The 13,439-nt window shown below is 36.6% G+C and overlaps 2 protein-coding genes and 1 pseudogene across 3 annotated transcripts; 2 read left to right on the top strand and 1 right to left on the bottom strand.

Annotated features, from left to right (window-relative positions):
- Positions 1-832: 832 nt before the first annotated feature.
- On the bottom strand, positions 833-6,153 carry LOC122828036 (transcription factor ETV7-like). Of its 2 annotated transcripts, none has more exons than XM_044111229.1 (9): positions 5,560-5,698; positions 5,234-5,372; positions 4,971-5,132; positions 4,721-4,897; positions 2,583-2,702; positions 2,335-2,478; positions 1,907-2,049; positions 1,686-1,786; positions 833-1,588 (listed from the first exon to the last, which is right to left on the bottom strand). In XM_044111229.1, the coding sequence occupies exons 1-9, from the start codon at positions 5,590-5,592 to the stop codon at positions 1,399-1,401; spliced, it is 1,209 nt and encodes a 402-aa protein (XP_043967164.1). In that variant the 5' UTR covers positions 5,593-5,698; the 3' UTR covers positions 833-1,398. The 2 variants fall into 2 exon arrangements, with proteins under 2 accessions (XP_043967164.1, XP_043967154.1); XM_044111219.1 differs by having other exon boundaries at positions 834-1,588; positions 2,583-2,714; positions 5,560-6,153.
- Positions 6,154-6,175: 22 nt separating this feature from the next.
- Positions 6,176-9,018, top strand: LOC122828158 (annotated as a pseudogene).
- Positions 9,019-9,774: 756 nt separating this feature from the next.
- Positions 9,775-13,328, top strand: LOC122828201 (ubiquitin-conjugating enzyme E2 T-like). The gene is made up of 7 exons (XM_044111551.1): positions 9,775-9,910; positions 10,611-10,714; positions 11,406-11,475; positions 11,556-11,661; positions 11,775-11,873; positions 12,055-12,138; positions 13,027-13,328. Exons 2-7 carry the CDS (start codon positions 10,612-10,614, stop codon positions 13,141-13,143), a joined length of 579 nt encoding a protein of 192 aa, XP_043967486.1. The 5' UTR covers positions 9,775-9,910; position 10,611; the 3' UTR covers positions 13,144-13,328.
- The last annotated feature ends 111 nt before the right edge of the window (positions 13,329-13,439 follow it).

The raw sequence follows: 13,439 nt of genomic DNA on the forward strand, positions 1-13,439 counted from the left end.
AGAGAGAGAGAAAGCAAAGAGCCAGGTAGCAGCTTCACCAAAGCACCTCCACAGCATCCCCTGCAGGTACAAGTTTGGCACACTGCTAAACAACAGAGTGTAAAGGGAGATCTCTTTCCCATCTGCAAAGACAGATTTTGTTATTTTTATTTTAGCAAACGATGCTGTATGATATGATGCCCTCTAAAAGTATTCATACCCCAAGAAATGTTTTCAATTTGTAAAGGGTAAAAGCAAAGGGTATGAATGAAAATCTAAAGTGTGGCATGCACACCTTTAATTCTGTTATCTCTGCATAAAATCGTGTGCAACCTGCTACATTCAGAAGTCACCTCATTATGAAACACTTACCTGTGTTTAATTTAATTTTGAAACCCAAGTCTATAAAAGCATCAAGAGTTTGTTTGAGAACATTTGACAGGTCATAAATAAAAGTTGTGGAAAAGTTCCATAAAGCCAAAGGTTAGAAAACATTATTCTAAGCTTTGAAAATATCAAAAGTAGAACTTTTGGCTGAACTGCAAACTTGTCAAGAAATGTCCGTTCTTGACAGGAAGAATGGACCTTCTTCATTCTCTGATTGGAGCTGGTAGAACTTCACTCAGCGAATCAAATGGAAGTCCCATAGTGGATCTGGGGAAGCCACAGAGATTGAGAGCGCTAATAGTTTAGGAAGTCAACCTTTGTCATTCCAGAAACCATGGAAAGTCATATTTAAAGCTTCCCATAATATACAAGTGAAACATCAGGCTTCTGTCAGGTAATCAACTAAACTTTACTTTTTGGGATGCATTCAAAATGTTACATATGGGGGAAAAGCTAATAGTTTCCAACTTATTGTAAGACATGGCGGCAGCAGTTTGAGTGTTGTCAATAATTTTTCAAGGCACTATATTTTGGTAACTTTCATGTTTATGAACAGCAATAGAAATTTTGACTGTCATATGAAACATTTATTTCCATAAGCAAAGCAAACATACAAAACTCTCACAAAAAACAATTCTTCATTATAAAAAATTAAAACAACAGAACCAGCAGAAATTTTGTTTGATCACAGTTAGCCCCTGCTTCAGTTATCACTTATATACCAGACTGGAATGGCTTGTGAAAACAAACCCAGAAATCATATTGTGATTGTGTTTACCAAACCTATATGTGCTACAATGATTTTATGGATGAATCAAGATATGTTTTTCACATTTCCTTTTACCTGAATGTTAGTGTTCATTCACATGTAAAATGATGAACAGCACATACAGTAATCTCAGAAAACATCTAGAATATTCAAGTCAATCTGTGAAAGCATGGATCATTTTCAAAACCGAAACTGTTTTGAAAATGAATAAATATACATTTATTTGTTCTGCCTGAATATTTAAAGTTGCATATTATTCTTCTCTATCCCACTGGAGCACCAGTTGGGGGAGGCTGTGGAGAAGCTCGGTCAGGCGAGACCTCAAAGTGATCGTCACTGAGATCCTGCAAAGGACTGCTGTCTGCAAAGTCTGCATCCTGAGGTGGTGTATGTTCAGGGGACCCAGATGTGTCAATTTGGTGTTTCCTGATGTCTTGGGGGAGTTTCAGAAACCTGAAGGGAATCAATGGGAAAACAGTAAGCATGATATTGCTATGTTTTTGAGAGGAGAAAATAGCATAATGGTGAAAAAAGCTAAACCACCAGATACCTGAACAGGAGTTTTTGTCCTCGCTCCTTTTGGATGATGTTAAGCTTGTAATAGTGCCGCAGAGCCCGAGACATTTTCTCATAGGTCATGTTGTCTCGGTTCTGTCAATGGAGTAAAGACGCCACTAAAAAAGTCTGCACTGCTTGATATGACAGTTCTGTGTGCCCTGCTTTTCCTTAATCTGTTCAATTTCCTCATGGGGTGAAGATCTGGCGACTCACCTTGTGGTTTCCCCAGAGGCGTGCCAGTCCATTGGGGTCAACCACCCTGAATACATGTGTGTCAGGATCTTCCCACCGAATGTAGTCTTGGTAACGATCGTCACACAGCAACTGATACACGTAGTCCCACAGCAGTCTGCACTCTGGCCAAACACAAATTATGTTTGTTTAAGCTTCTTTCACCCATTGTAGATATCCCCAGAACACAAAAGATAAACATTTAGGCTGTAGGCTTAACTGGATCCCTGAATGTGTGAGGTGGTATCTGATACAAAAAGATTGCACGTTCAAAGATGAAGCCTGCATGGATCAGACTTGATTATTCGCCATGACCTATGTATGATTGATGGATTGAGATCCAAGACGTTTGGAGGCCACAAAAACAACTTAAGATCATTGTTCAGATCTTCAAACCAAGTTGACAGTACCTGGTATGCGTCCATTGGCTTTGTGCAGTGGGCTCCTTGGCCTCTCTCGGCTGGATAGGTTGAGAGGTTCTTGTATCACGCTTTCTTTTAGAGGAAGTGATTGAATTTGGTTTGGAGGTACAGCAGACACAGCGGCTGAACCAACTATGAGAGAGGCAAAGTAAAGAAATAAAACAAACATCTTGGTCAATAGAGCAGGACAGAGAATTCAAGTATTTCTGGAATAGTTGCTTTTTTTTAATACTCACTGTTATGAGTGAGTGGAGCAGAATAAGGGTAAAAAACAGGAGGGCGCTCTCTGAGAGGTGAAATGGGCTCAGGTTGATTGGTCACAGTGGCTGCAACAGCTGCAGGCGCTGCAGCAGTGACTGCAAGGAAAACTGTCAGAGTGAAATATGAGGAAATGTGAAAAGCTAAACAGAAAGTAAAACCAATGTCTTGCAACAACTTCAAAATTTTATGTAAACAGGAGTTATCAAACATCAATTTAAAGTTTAACGTAAAAATATATTTTCTCATCGGTTTACATGGGGCTCTGTAAGGCATCGAATAAAGCCAAAACGAAAAGGAAGACGACGGAGTTGTGAGATTTTACCACTATCCATGCAGCTACCTCCCATTAGCACACATCCGTCTTCCTAGAATGGAAATCACCCTGCTGTGGTTGGGTCAAAGAACAGGAATGCATGTGGCTCAACTGTTCAGCTTTACGAATTAGGCAGCTCACAAGTTACTCGTATTTGAGTTAACACTTTTCTTTGTGAGCAAAATGGTCAAAACAGTTGTAATAAATAAATAAATTCACTGCTACCCTACAGTTAAAATTTAAAACAGTAACATTCTTTGGAGGCATTTTGCAACACATGCGTCAATAACTTGCTGAAGGAAAAAGCCTTAAATAGAAGTCAAAAAGGGTTCTTGGTACTCGTGATGGTCAGGGCCGGGAAAGTTGCAGAGATAAGGCAATTTGATTTGACTCTTCACAAATGCAGCAAGAAAGAGCATGAACGTAGCCTCAGTGTGTTGAGACATGTTGATCAGAAAGTCTCTTAGGCAACACACTCTCTAGAATAAACAAGTTTGATTTGATAGGCACCAAACCAAAAACAAATATTGAATCTGAGCACACTGAATTTAGAGTACTTCTTTCTCTGTACCGTTTATGTTTCTACAATAATATGTACTTGATTTCACAACTTTCTGCAAATGCTTCATAGCATTCTTTTTTTATACATGTTGCATAATTTTCTACTAAGTTTCTTTTCTGGATTTTGATTTGACTTTAGTGTGGTGTGATCATACAGCTGGATCTCCTTAATTCTAAAATTATTGTTTGGAAAATGCCACCCTAATTCTCCTTAAGACGCTTTTTTTTTTTTTATATGCTGTAATTTGGATTTAGTTTTTCTTGCCTGCGCATGCCAGAAAACAACTGAAGAAATTCCAAGCTGAACACATTACTCCTAATAAGGAGGACAAATTTAGCTTTACAGTGCTTTGGAAAACTTTGATTAAGCATCAAGCGTTTTCAAATTCCACCATGCTATGAACCAAAAAAGGATTTTATTGGCTAGCAAACTTATGCAAAATAGTGCACAGGTTTGGAGGAAAAGAAAGGTGAATGTTATTTTTTTTCCAAATAAGTATCTAATACGTGTGATGTGTATTTGTATTCACTACCCTTTTTAGGGAATATTATGTCTCTCCCAGCTTTGCACATCCAGCTAAAATTCTTGTCCATTCTTCTTTACAAAACAGTTCCAACTAATATAGGATGAAGAGCATCTGTAAACAACAATGGGCTTGCCAGTTGAACATATGTCTGAGCTTTTACTTGGTCATTCAAACCCATTACCTTGGATGTCTTGCTTTATGTTTAGGGTTGTTGTCCTTACTGAATCTATTTTTTTTTTGCCATCTTTTTTTTTTTTTTTTCAACGTTTAATAGGATTTGTCCTCACATGGTTCTGTGTTTATCTTCATACATGTTTGCATCAGCTCAAATCAACCCAGCATTATTGTCCTACATCTACGTTTCAAAGTAAAGATGGTGTGTTAGCTTTAGTTTCATTAATGAATACACATAGTGTTTTGGATATGCAACTATTTGAGTTTGAAAATTCTGCACTACGTTGTGTTTATCCATCACATAAAGCCCAGATGACATACACTGAAGTTTGTGGTTGCAAGGTAAACAAAATTGTGAAAAAGTCTAAAGAGGGGTACAACATTTTTCAAGTCACTACACAGGTTTTGATTTGCAAATGTTACTAAATGTTACTTACTAAGTGGAATACACTTACTAAAAAAAAATAAAATAAAAAAAAATCAGAAGACATTTCTAGTTTGGCTAAAACAAAAAGAGACCAGAGGTCCATGTTCTGACCTGGGCTCCCACTGACTATGGGAGACTGTGGCTCTTGGACAGATTGAGAAGGTATCTGGCTGCTGACTGCAGCCTGAATGTGTCCATTCGCCGCCAAAGCAGAAACATTAGGGGACTGGCAAACAACACTCCTCCTTTGTTGCTTTACACATTGAAGGATCTCATAAAGAACGTCACCTTGAGGAAAACCACCATAGATTAAAAAGAAATATATTTTTTTGTTACATGAAAAAAAGAGATTAAATTGTACCTGAACTCGGACAGCGTCTAAAGTCTTCTTTTGTCAGCAGGCAGAGGGCTCTGCCATTCATTTCAAAGTGTCCCTTTTCTGGTCGGCGTAACGAGTACTCCTTCTGAGCCCAGTGGAGCCAGTGGGCAACATCCTCCTTATCCCACAGAGATGGATTTATTCCTAATAAGAAAACACGGACTTTAACAGGTGGAGCGAAACTGTTTATGGGCAGAAATGAACACATATTAATTTCATTTAAGATGGTCAAAAATAGGTCTCACTCAGTCTTCCAGGTAGATGCCACAGATCCTCCTGAGTGTTAGGACTGACCAAAGGAGGTTGATTTGAGGGAGGGTGATGTACAGTTGGAGGAAGGTTGACCTCCCTCCCATGCATTATGGCTGAAGGACTGGTTTCTTGCTAAGGACATACACACAATATTGGAAACAACAGAAGAGCAGTGCAGAAATAATATATATATATATAAAACATAAATTGGCTGCTGTTCAAGACTGACTATGTCTGTTTAATAAAACATTAAAATTGATTGAAGTTTAGGAGAATAACCAAGATTGTTGGAAGTTTAGCCCCAGAGACTTTTACTTACCTTGATCAAAGGTGACGGGGAAACGCTCGCCATGTAAATGTCCCTAATCTCTTAGTTTGCACCAGAAAAACGGGACTATTTTTCTCATAAATTGACTCCTCGAGTAACTCAAATAATAATAATAATAACAATACGTCACACCTTTCCAAACTCCATTTCTTAAAGAAAACACGATGTTGTCGATGAACAAATAAAACAAACTGCACTATTTTCACATTCGACCCTTCCGGGAAATGAAAACGAAAGAAACCTAATCCCCGTAGGGGGTGTGTACAAAACAAGCTCATTGGTGGAAAGCAACGCGCACCTTTCCAAAAACCCTGACTGCAGCTCCACAGGGCGGTTATGGAGGAAACGAATAGTTAGATATTACATGTGAAGGGTTTTTCCCCGTACTTTTGCGTATTAAATGATAAAAATAACTTTAGTGGAAGGGACTGAAAGAAAACATGCCACTGTATTAAACCTTTAAACCATTTGATTTTGTAAACTATCTCTGTGCCCCGAGGCCATTTCTCCGTCGAAAGAAGGCAAAAGATTTAATCTCTAGGAACTTCCTGGGAAAATGACGGATGAAGGCAAAAGCAGAAGGACGAGGGTGGCGATAAAGCAGTGGGGGTGTGAAAAGGAAGAGAAAGGAGACGCGCTTGCGTCGACCAAACACGAATAAGAGCTCGTCCTTTTGCTCCTCCTCTTCCAATACAGGAAGACCTCCAACACTTGAGGTGGAGAGAGTCTCTCTGCAAGAGAAAGTAAGTGATATATTAAGGCAAAACCAGAGGGACGGGCTGGATTACATAGCCTTAAAACGACAGCCGCCATGTTGATGTTACTTGCAATAGGCTGAGGAAAATAATAATTATATTTTTAAAAAAGATGAAAGGGGCTCCCTACGGAACACTGCTCAAGGCGATCCCTTTAAAGATGGAGAGCAAAAGACTCAGAAAATCAAGTCTTTTAGGGTTACTAGCTGCAGCATCATCCATCCAGCTAAGTTCTTCTGTTTTTAAGAAAAGCGAAAGTAAGAAAACAAGAGGCATTTAACCTGGACGAAGGAGAATTGAAACCTGGGCAAATCAGTGGTCCAAAGTTCTCTTTTCAGATAGAAGTAAACAAAGGTGGTAGACAACTCAGATACTGAGTTCAACAGATTCATTTCAACATGACACTTCAACATATCTTCGCTCAAGTAAAAGTAAGAAGTAGACATAAGAAATTACTAAAGAAAGACAAAAAAATTTCTGCAGAATGGCTGTACATTCTGTTTGTTTATTAGGATCCCCCTTAGCTATTGTTGTGAATAAAGTGGGGCCCACATCAGAAAAAACACATTTATTACAAAACACATTTACTTAATGTAAGTAATGTAACACGTTGATGAATGCACAATTATAACACTTTATTTGATAAAGTGGCTACATTTTTTTTGGCTAATTTTGAACTTCTAATAGGAATTCTATATAGGATCCTAATACTGAAATAGCAACACACGTGCTGGAGCCAAAGTTTTTCTTAAGCTCCAGCACAGGTTTTTCTCACACAAATCTTCCTGCAGATCTTTTAAGGTATTTTTGTACAACCAAAAACTCACAAAGAGGTATTTTCATAGTGGAACAACATTTGATAAAAGAACAGAAATTGCATCTCAGAAGCAAACTCAACAGATTTATGTGTGGGTTTTCAGTGAATTGCAGCTATTGTGAATTTATATTGTTAAATTATATTCACTTTAAGTTTTTTTTCATTATTACTTTCATTATCCACTTTAAGTTTTTTTTATTATTATTACTTTCATTATCCTTTAAAAGAAAAAGTGTTGACTGATGATATTTCAGCATTATTGAGGATTATTCAATAATGTTGAATAATCTTTTTAATCTGAAAATGAAAACTGTATTAAAACTCTTTGGAATTAAGTAATTCAAATTGTTTAATGATTGTTGCAAATATATTTTTTGTGTTTATAGAAATTATTTGCCATTCTTTATTGGTCATAATAACAGGAGCAGGAGCTCATTATTTTTTGTTAATAAGGTGACAATGTTTTTTATTTGTTTGTTTTTTCCACTTTGTTTGTTTACCATCAGTTTGCATTAAAAAGGTTCCACATATATTCTAAGTGTAATCTCTGGAGTCTAATTTTCCCAGGCATGTGGGCTACAAAATTGGGGAGCCAGTTGGGCAGGCCAACTCGATCTGTGGGGGGATGGTTGCTCAGCAAGATGTTCAAAACACGCAACAAGGTTCTTGAGGAGCGTGCTGTTCAGCTGTGTGGGGTCCAACCAGGGGACACGGTGCTGGAGCTTGGTCATGGCCCAGGTCTGGGTCTAGAGTTAGCAGCCAAACTCCTCACTGCGTCTACAGGTCACATGATAGGAGTGGATTACTCTGACTACATGCATCAGGTGAGATGTTTTCATACTGTTACATAGATCTGTTTCTTCCCTATCTTAATGAAGAAAGTGTCTGAAAAACCACAATCCCTGTATTTAATACTAATCAATGGCGAAATAGATTTTAGACATGTGGAAAGAGTGGTCATATTTTCCTTTTGGAACTTCAAATTGTTTTATTTTTTTGTCATGACAGATGGCCAAAAGAACGTGAAGAAATTTTTTAGAAAGTGGCAAAGTGAGCCTCCATCACTGTGATGTCTCAGCAATGCCTCTGAAGGACAACAGTGTGGATAAAGTTTTTCACTGCAACTGCTACTACTTTTGGCCCGACCTCAGGAAAGCAGCCTTAGAAATCCACCGTGTAATGAAACCAGGTAAGACACTATGTTTTTGAGGTGCATAAAAAAGGTCAAATTTAAACACAGCTTTTAAAAAAAATAATAATAATACATTTTGACCCTAGGAGGACTTATTGTCACAACACTGAGGTATTCCCATGTAGCTGTTTTAGCAGCTAAGTGATGATGCCAGGGAGAACTGGCCCTGAGGCCTACATGGCAGCTTTGAGAGACTCTGGCTTCACTGGCGTCAGGATGGAAGACGCATAACACAGAAACATAACCTTTCAGGCTATTTATGCCACGGCATTAAAGTGAGACAGTGTTTAATTCACTCTGCTTCCGTGACTGCTGGACTCAGGATTAAGATACAAGGTTTTCATTGTGTGCCATTTAAATGGATAAACTGTGACCGGTCACGGAGACTCAAATTTCTGATCAAGCTGCAATCTTCACCCTCTTATGTGATGTAAACACAAGAAGATTAAGCAGTTTTGGCATCAGAAATATTCTCCTCCAGATTTGTTTTCTTTAATTACTGTGTTTCTTGCCAATAGAGACGGTTTCAAAGCTAGTTTATAATTATTGCAGATATTTGCCAAACGAATGAATCAGTCAATAAATTCTATTTGTAACTCTAAAGAATAAAAGATAAACCTTTCCTGAAATAATTGTCTGAGAAAATAATTGTGCTATGTACTGCTTGGGGGAAAAAAAAAAACACATCAGTGACCAAATAAATTATTATATCAATACTTTTACAAATTGAATGTTTGAACTTAGTCCTATTGACAAGGAAAAAGCAATGGAAAATGTGAAAAAACTCATCATTCTATAGAATTTGATGGAAAATTGAGAATTGGAAGGAGTACTACACTTTCAGATTGGGTGTTGTACAAAGGAAGAACAAAGCACAGGTAAATGGAAATGTCACCAGAAGAAACAAACATAGCAGCTAATTGCAAAGATTATATTTGTTTAGCTCAATGGGATAATCAGAAATGTAAATGAAAATATAATAAAACAAATAAATAAACAACACACTGTAGAGATAGACTAATTAAAGAAAAGAATTGATATCTTACAGTGTGATTGCATTGACACAAAAATAAATCTGAAAACAAAATGTAAACACAACTAATTATTTAGGATATAAATACTTTTCCTTTTTTATGTCTGATTGAAAAGTAATGGCATTATTGGCCTAATACATATGTGTTATGATGCATTGTGTATTTATCAAACTAAGATAAGCCTTAAAGGATTAACAAATAAAAAAAACAGTTTGAAAATGGTTTTTCAACATATCTAGGATAATAAACATCAACTTGTTGATAGTGAATGAATAAGTTCCAAATACGGTATACTAAAATATTTTTTGTACCCCCCGTTTACTTAGACTGATATAAATATAGTGCACATATTTTGGGGAGTTGATTCCGTTGTCGCGGCTCCATAACAGTTGGTGGCGCTATTCACGTTTCAACCACAACATGATTAGCACGAGAAGAAGTGTGACGCTGAAGAGGGAAATCCGAAAACCGTCATTTCTGAGCTCTTTTTCCTCATCGAGTATACGAGTTTTTAATTATTCAGTGAGTACAACGTGTGTGACAGGTAAGGAAAAGTAAAGAAATGAGCCGATAATACTATGTGTGGATGATCTGGAAAAACTACCTTGATTACATTGATTGAAGGGTACCGTGACTTGAGCAGTTAGCTTATTTACGGTCGGTTAACAACCGAGAGAAATACAGACGAGATAACAAATTATCTTATGCTGAAGATGACATTTCGTTCGGTGTTTAAATTACGCCGAGATGGATTCATTTTAAAATGGCCACATACTACGTAGAACACAGTTTGTGAAATTACCCAAATCCTCGTTTAATTTACAAAAACTGTGAGCAATATTAATATTGCATGAGATTCGACTTAGCATAATAAACTATTTAATTAAGTCAGACATTGACAGAATTGTTATGATTTCAAGACACACTTTATAGAGAACATCGGACCAGAACAAAGTTTGTGATTTGTGTAATCTTAGTTTTTTTAAAACCCACAAAAAACTGCTTTAAGTCAACAAAAAATGACAGGCACTAGTAAAAGCACTGTATATGATTTAAAAAAAATTCAAAAATAAACAGTTTTGACAGTTGGTTGCTAATCAGAATGAGAGGATTTAATTTCACTATTTTTATTGCTTTGATGAGGAGTCGGGTTCAATTTTCATATTGTATGCTCATGTTTATATGACGTCATTAATAATTGTGAGAGAAAATTGTTTTGAGTTACTTTTTTATCCACTCTAAAGAATGCAGAGAGCTTCCCGTTTGAAGCGTGAACTTCAGATGTTGAGCACCGAGCCGCCTCCTGGGATAACATGCTGGCAGACCGAGGAGCGGATCGATGACGCACGTACGGTTACTGTCACTGGGCCTAAAGCAGTTAGAGATATTTCCATAATGGAGCAGTAGTTCAGAAATGATGGGATCTATAACTTTACATGAGGATAAACCATAAACATACCCACATTCTTGGGTATGACAAAAAATAAATGTGTATTAGATAGATATTTAGGTTTCACTCTGTGGTCTAAATTTTGATTCATACTACTTTTACATGTTTGTTAAACCTTTTGGATATAATTACATAATTTAGTGATTCTTGAGAAGTGGGACAAAATGGGTTTAAATTTAAAAAAAAAAAATTTTAATTATTCTTCAGGCTTACATATACAAATATGACAAATAATGTTTTGGAAATGTAAAGATGCTACGTTGCAGGCTCCCAGTTGCAACATTTAAAAAAAAATTACATAAAGACACCATCCACCTACTACAGTGTTTAAAATAAAAAATATTCAGCAAACAACAGGAAAAGAAAAAAAAAATGTGCTGACATGGCCCAGGTTAGTTTAAGTCATATATTTGAAAAAATTATATTTTGTGTATATTTTATTCAAATCTTGTGCTTTATCCATAGGACCTTTTTTATCCCTCTTCTCAGGAATCACTGAATTCTATTTTTTATTTAATTAACTGATGTGTTGTTGTTATTTCCATTCATATCTATCTTAGTAATTTATTAGTGTCATCTTACCTTGCAGAGATCGTTGGTGGTGTAGGAACTCCTTATGAAGGTGGAATCTTCTGCCTGGAGGTGAAGATCCCAGAAAGGTACTTTTCTGTCCTTTTGAACATTCGTGAAACCGATGTAACTACTTAAATACAACAGGTCTGCTCTTTATGTGCCTTAGGTATCCATTTGAACCTCCAAACATGCGCTTCTTGACCCCAATCTACCACCCAAACATTGACAACTCAGGACGAATCTGCCATGATGCTCTTAAACTCCCACCAAAGGTTGTGAAAAGTATAGTGTTGTAATTTGTATTTGCTGTCAACTATTTAAGCTTCTATTCTCAAATCAGATGCAATAATCCGCTGGGGGTTTTTTTGTTGTTGTTTTTATTCAGGGTGCCTGGAAACCATCTCTAAATATCTCCACAGTCCTCACCTCAATCCAACTTCTCATGGCTGAGCCCAATCCAGATGACCCACTAATGGCTGACATAGTGAGTCGCATGTATTCTTATTTTTGTTTTCCTTTAGCCATACATATTACTATGTGTTTGAGCTGCTTCATTAAGGGCTTGAAGTAACTTAAAATATCTTTTTGGAAAATTGCCACTGCTCTAAATCAAAAGTCTTTTGATTCTTATTTATTGAATGTTTATTTATGTACTTTAAATCCAGTCAGCAGAGTTCAAGTACAACAAATACCTCTTCACAGAGAAGGCCAAGAAGTGGACACAGGAACATGCAACTCAGACAAACAAAGTAAGACGTATCTCATTTTCTTCTACCTCTGTTGTGTGATCTGTGCCTGAATAGGATGTTTTTAGTTCCACAATACTTTATTTTCGGTCCTGCTAGTACCATTTGTGTAGTAGTTTATCTGAACCACAAGGCTGCACTGTGGATTCCAAATTGAACATAACCCACAGGATAATGTATCTTCTGCAGTTTTAAGTCAAATTTCATTAAAAGGTTTTGGGGAACCCTTATTTTGTTGTTCTGCTTCAAGCACGACAAAATGCAACAGATTTATTTATAGGATTTTATATTTATTGGCATGTTGTGGGTCTTTTTCTAGATTTTTCAAAAAAGTTTCATCTGGGTATCTGTAGCTTTACTTGTTTTCTGTCTATTCCATATACTCTTGTTAGAAAAAGTTAGATTATTTTTGGCGAGAAGCTGGTTGTGTCACAAAGCAAGTTGACACGCTTATTCCCACAGCAATATCACCTCAATATTGCACATAGTGAATGGATTTACTGAGATTATAATTAACTTTTGAACCCACAATTAAGATCTTTAGGATATAGTTAGCTTGCAGCATCTTTTCCATCGCTTCTTTCTTCCCAGAATTCTTACACAATTTTACCAATAGCTTTGTGGGCTCAACTAATGTAACAATGCATCTGAATAACCTGGAAAAAATGTGTTGCTGTGTTAGACTATTATTGGCAACAGATTGCAATGTATATATATATATATATATATATTTTTTTTTTTTTTACTGTGTTGTATCTTCAAGCACCGGTTTCAAATCTTGAGTTTGTTGTAATTTGTACTAATTTTGTTCTGAATTTATAGTCTACAGAATATCCTAAACGTGTAGAGTTTTTCGAAAAGATTAAATAGTTTTTATGTGTCCTTGATCAGGGAGTTGTGGAAGACAACAAAGAAAATGCTCCGGATCAGAAATTATCATCTCGTAAACGGGATGCACTCTGTTCCCAGCAGGAGGCAGAAGAACCCCTGAAGAGACCTTGCCTGTAGTTTTCTTCATTCAGTCGTTGGAGCTATCTGATCTTGGTTAGCATAGCATATACATCCTTTCTATTTTTTTTTTTTTCTTGTTCTAATGTGTTGCTTATATGTTGAATAGATACATTTCACAAACTGCGTCTTTATAAGTTAACTGTGTGTTTCTGTGTATAATTAAACTTTGAGGATCTACATTATTCACTTTCTGGACATTGTGTATTATTTGGGTGTTTTTTGCATCATAAGCAGAGAGGTTCAAGTTTATACAATATGTTGATCATAATTTTATTCTAACATACATTTAAAAG

The sequence above is a fragment of the Gambusia affinis genome, linkage group LG01, assembly GCF_019740435.1.
Source record: "Gambusia affinis linkage group LG01, SWU_Gaff_1.0, whole genome shotgun sequence".
NCBI classification, from domain to species: Eukaryota; Metazoa; Chordata; class Actinopteri; order Cyprinodontiformes; family Poeciliidae; genus Gambusia; species Gambusia affinis.

What these genes read in the sequence shown, in the direction of transcription:
- LOC122828036 (XM_044111219.1), bottom strand. Translation starts at nt 5,592, where the DNA reads ATGGCGAGCGTTTCCCCGTCACCTTTGATCAAG. An exon ending in TGCTCCACTCACTCATAACA is followed by an intron (nt 2,479 to 2,582) that starts GTGAGTATTAAA and finishes CCTCTCTCATAG; the next exon opens with TTGGTTCAGCCGCTGTGTCT. An exon ending in AGCCAATGGACGCATACCAG is followed by an intron (nt 2,050 to 2,334) that starts GTACTGTCAACT and finishes GTGTTTGGCCAG; the next exon opens with AGTGCAGACTGCTGTGGGAC.
- LOC122828201 (XM_044111551.1), top strand. Translation starts at nt 10,612, where the DNA reads ATGCAGAGAGCTTCCCGTTTGAAGCGTGAACTTCAGATGTTGAGCACC. An exon ending in GAGGTGAAGATCCCAGAAAG is followed by an intron (nt 11,476 to 11,555) that starts GTACTTTTCTGT and finishes TATGTGCCTTAG; the next exon opens with GTATCCATTTGAACCTCCAA. An exon ending in ATGCAACTCAGACAAACAAA is followed by an intron (nt 12,139 to 13,026) that starts GTAAGACGTATC and finishes GTCCTTGATCAG; the next exon opens with GGAGTTGTGGAAGACAACAA.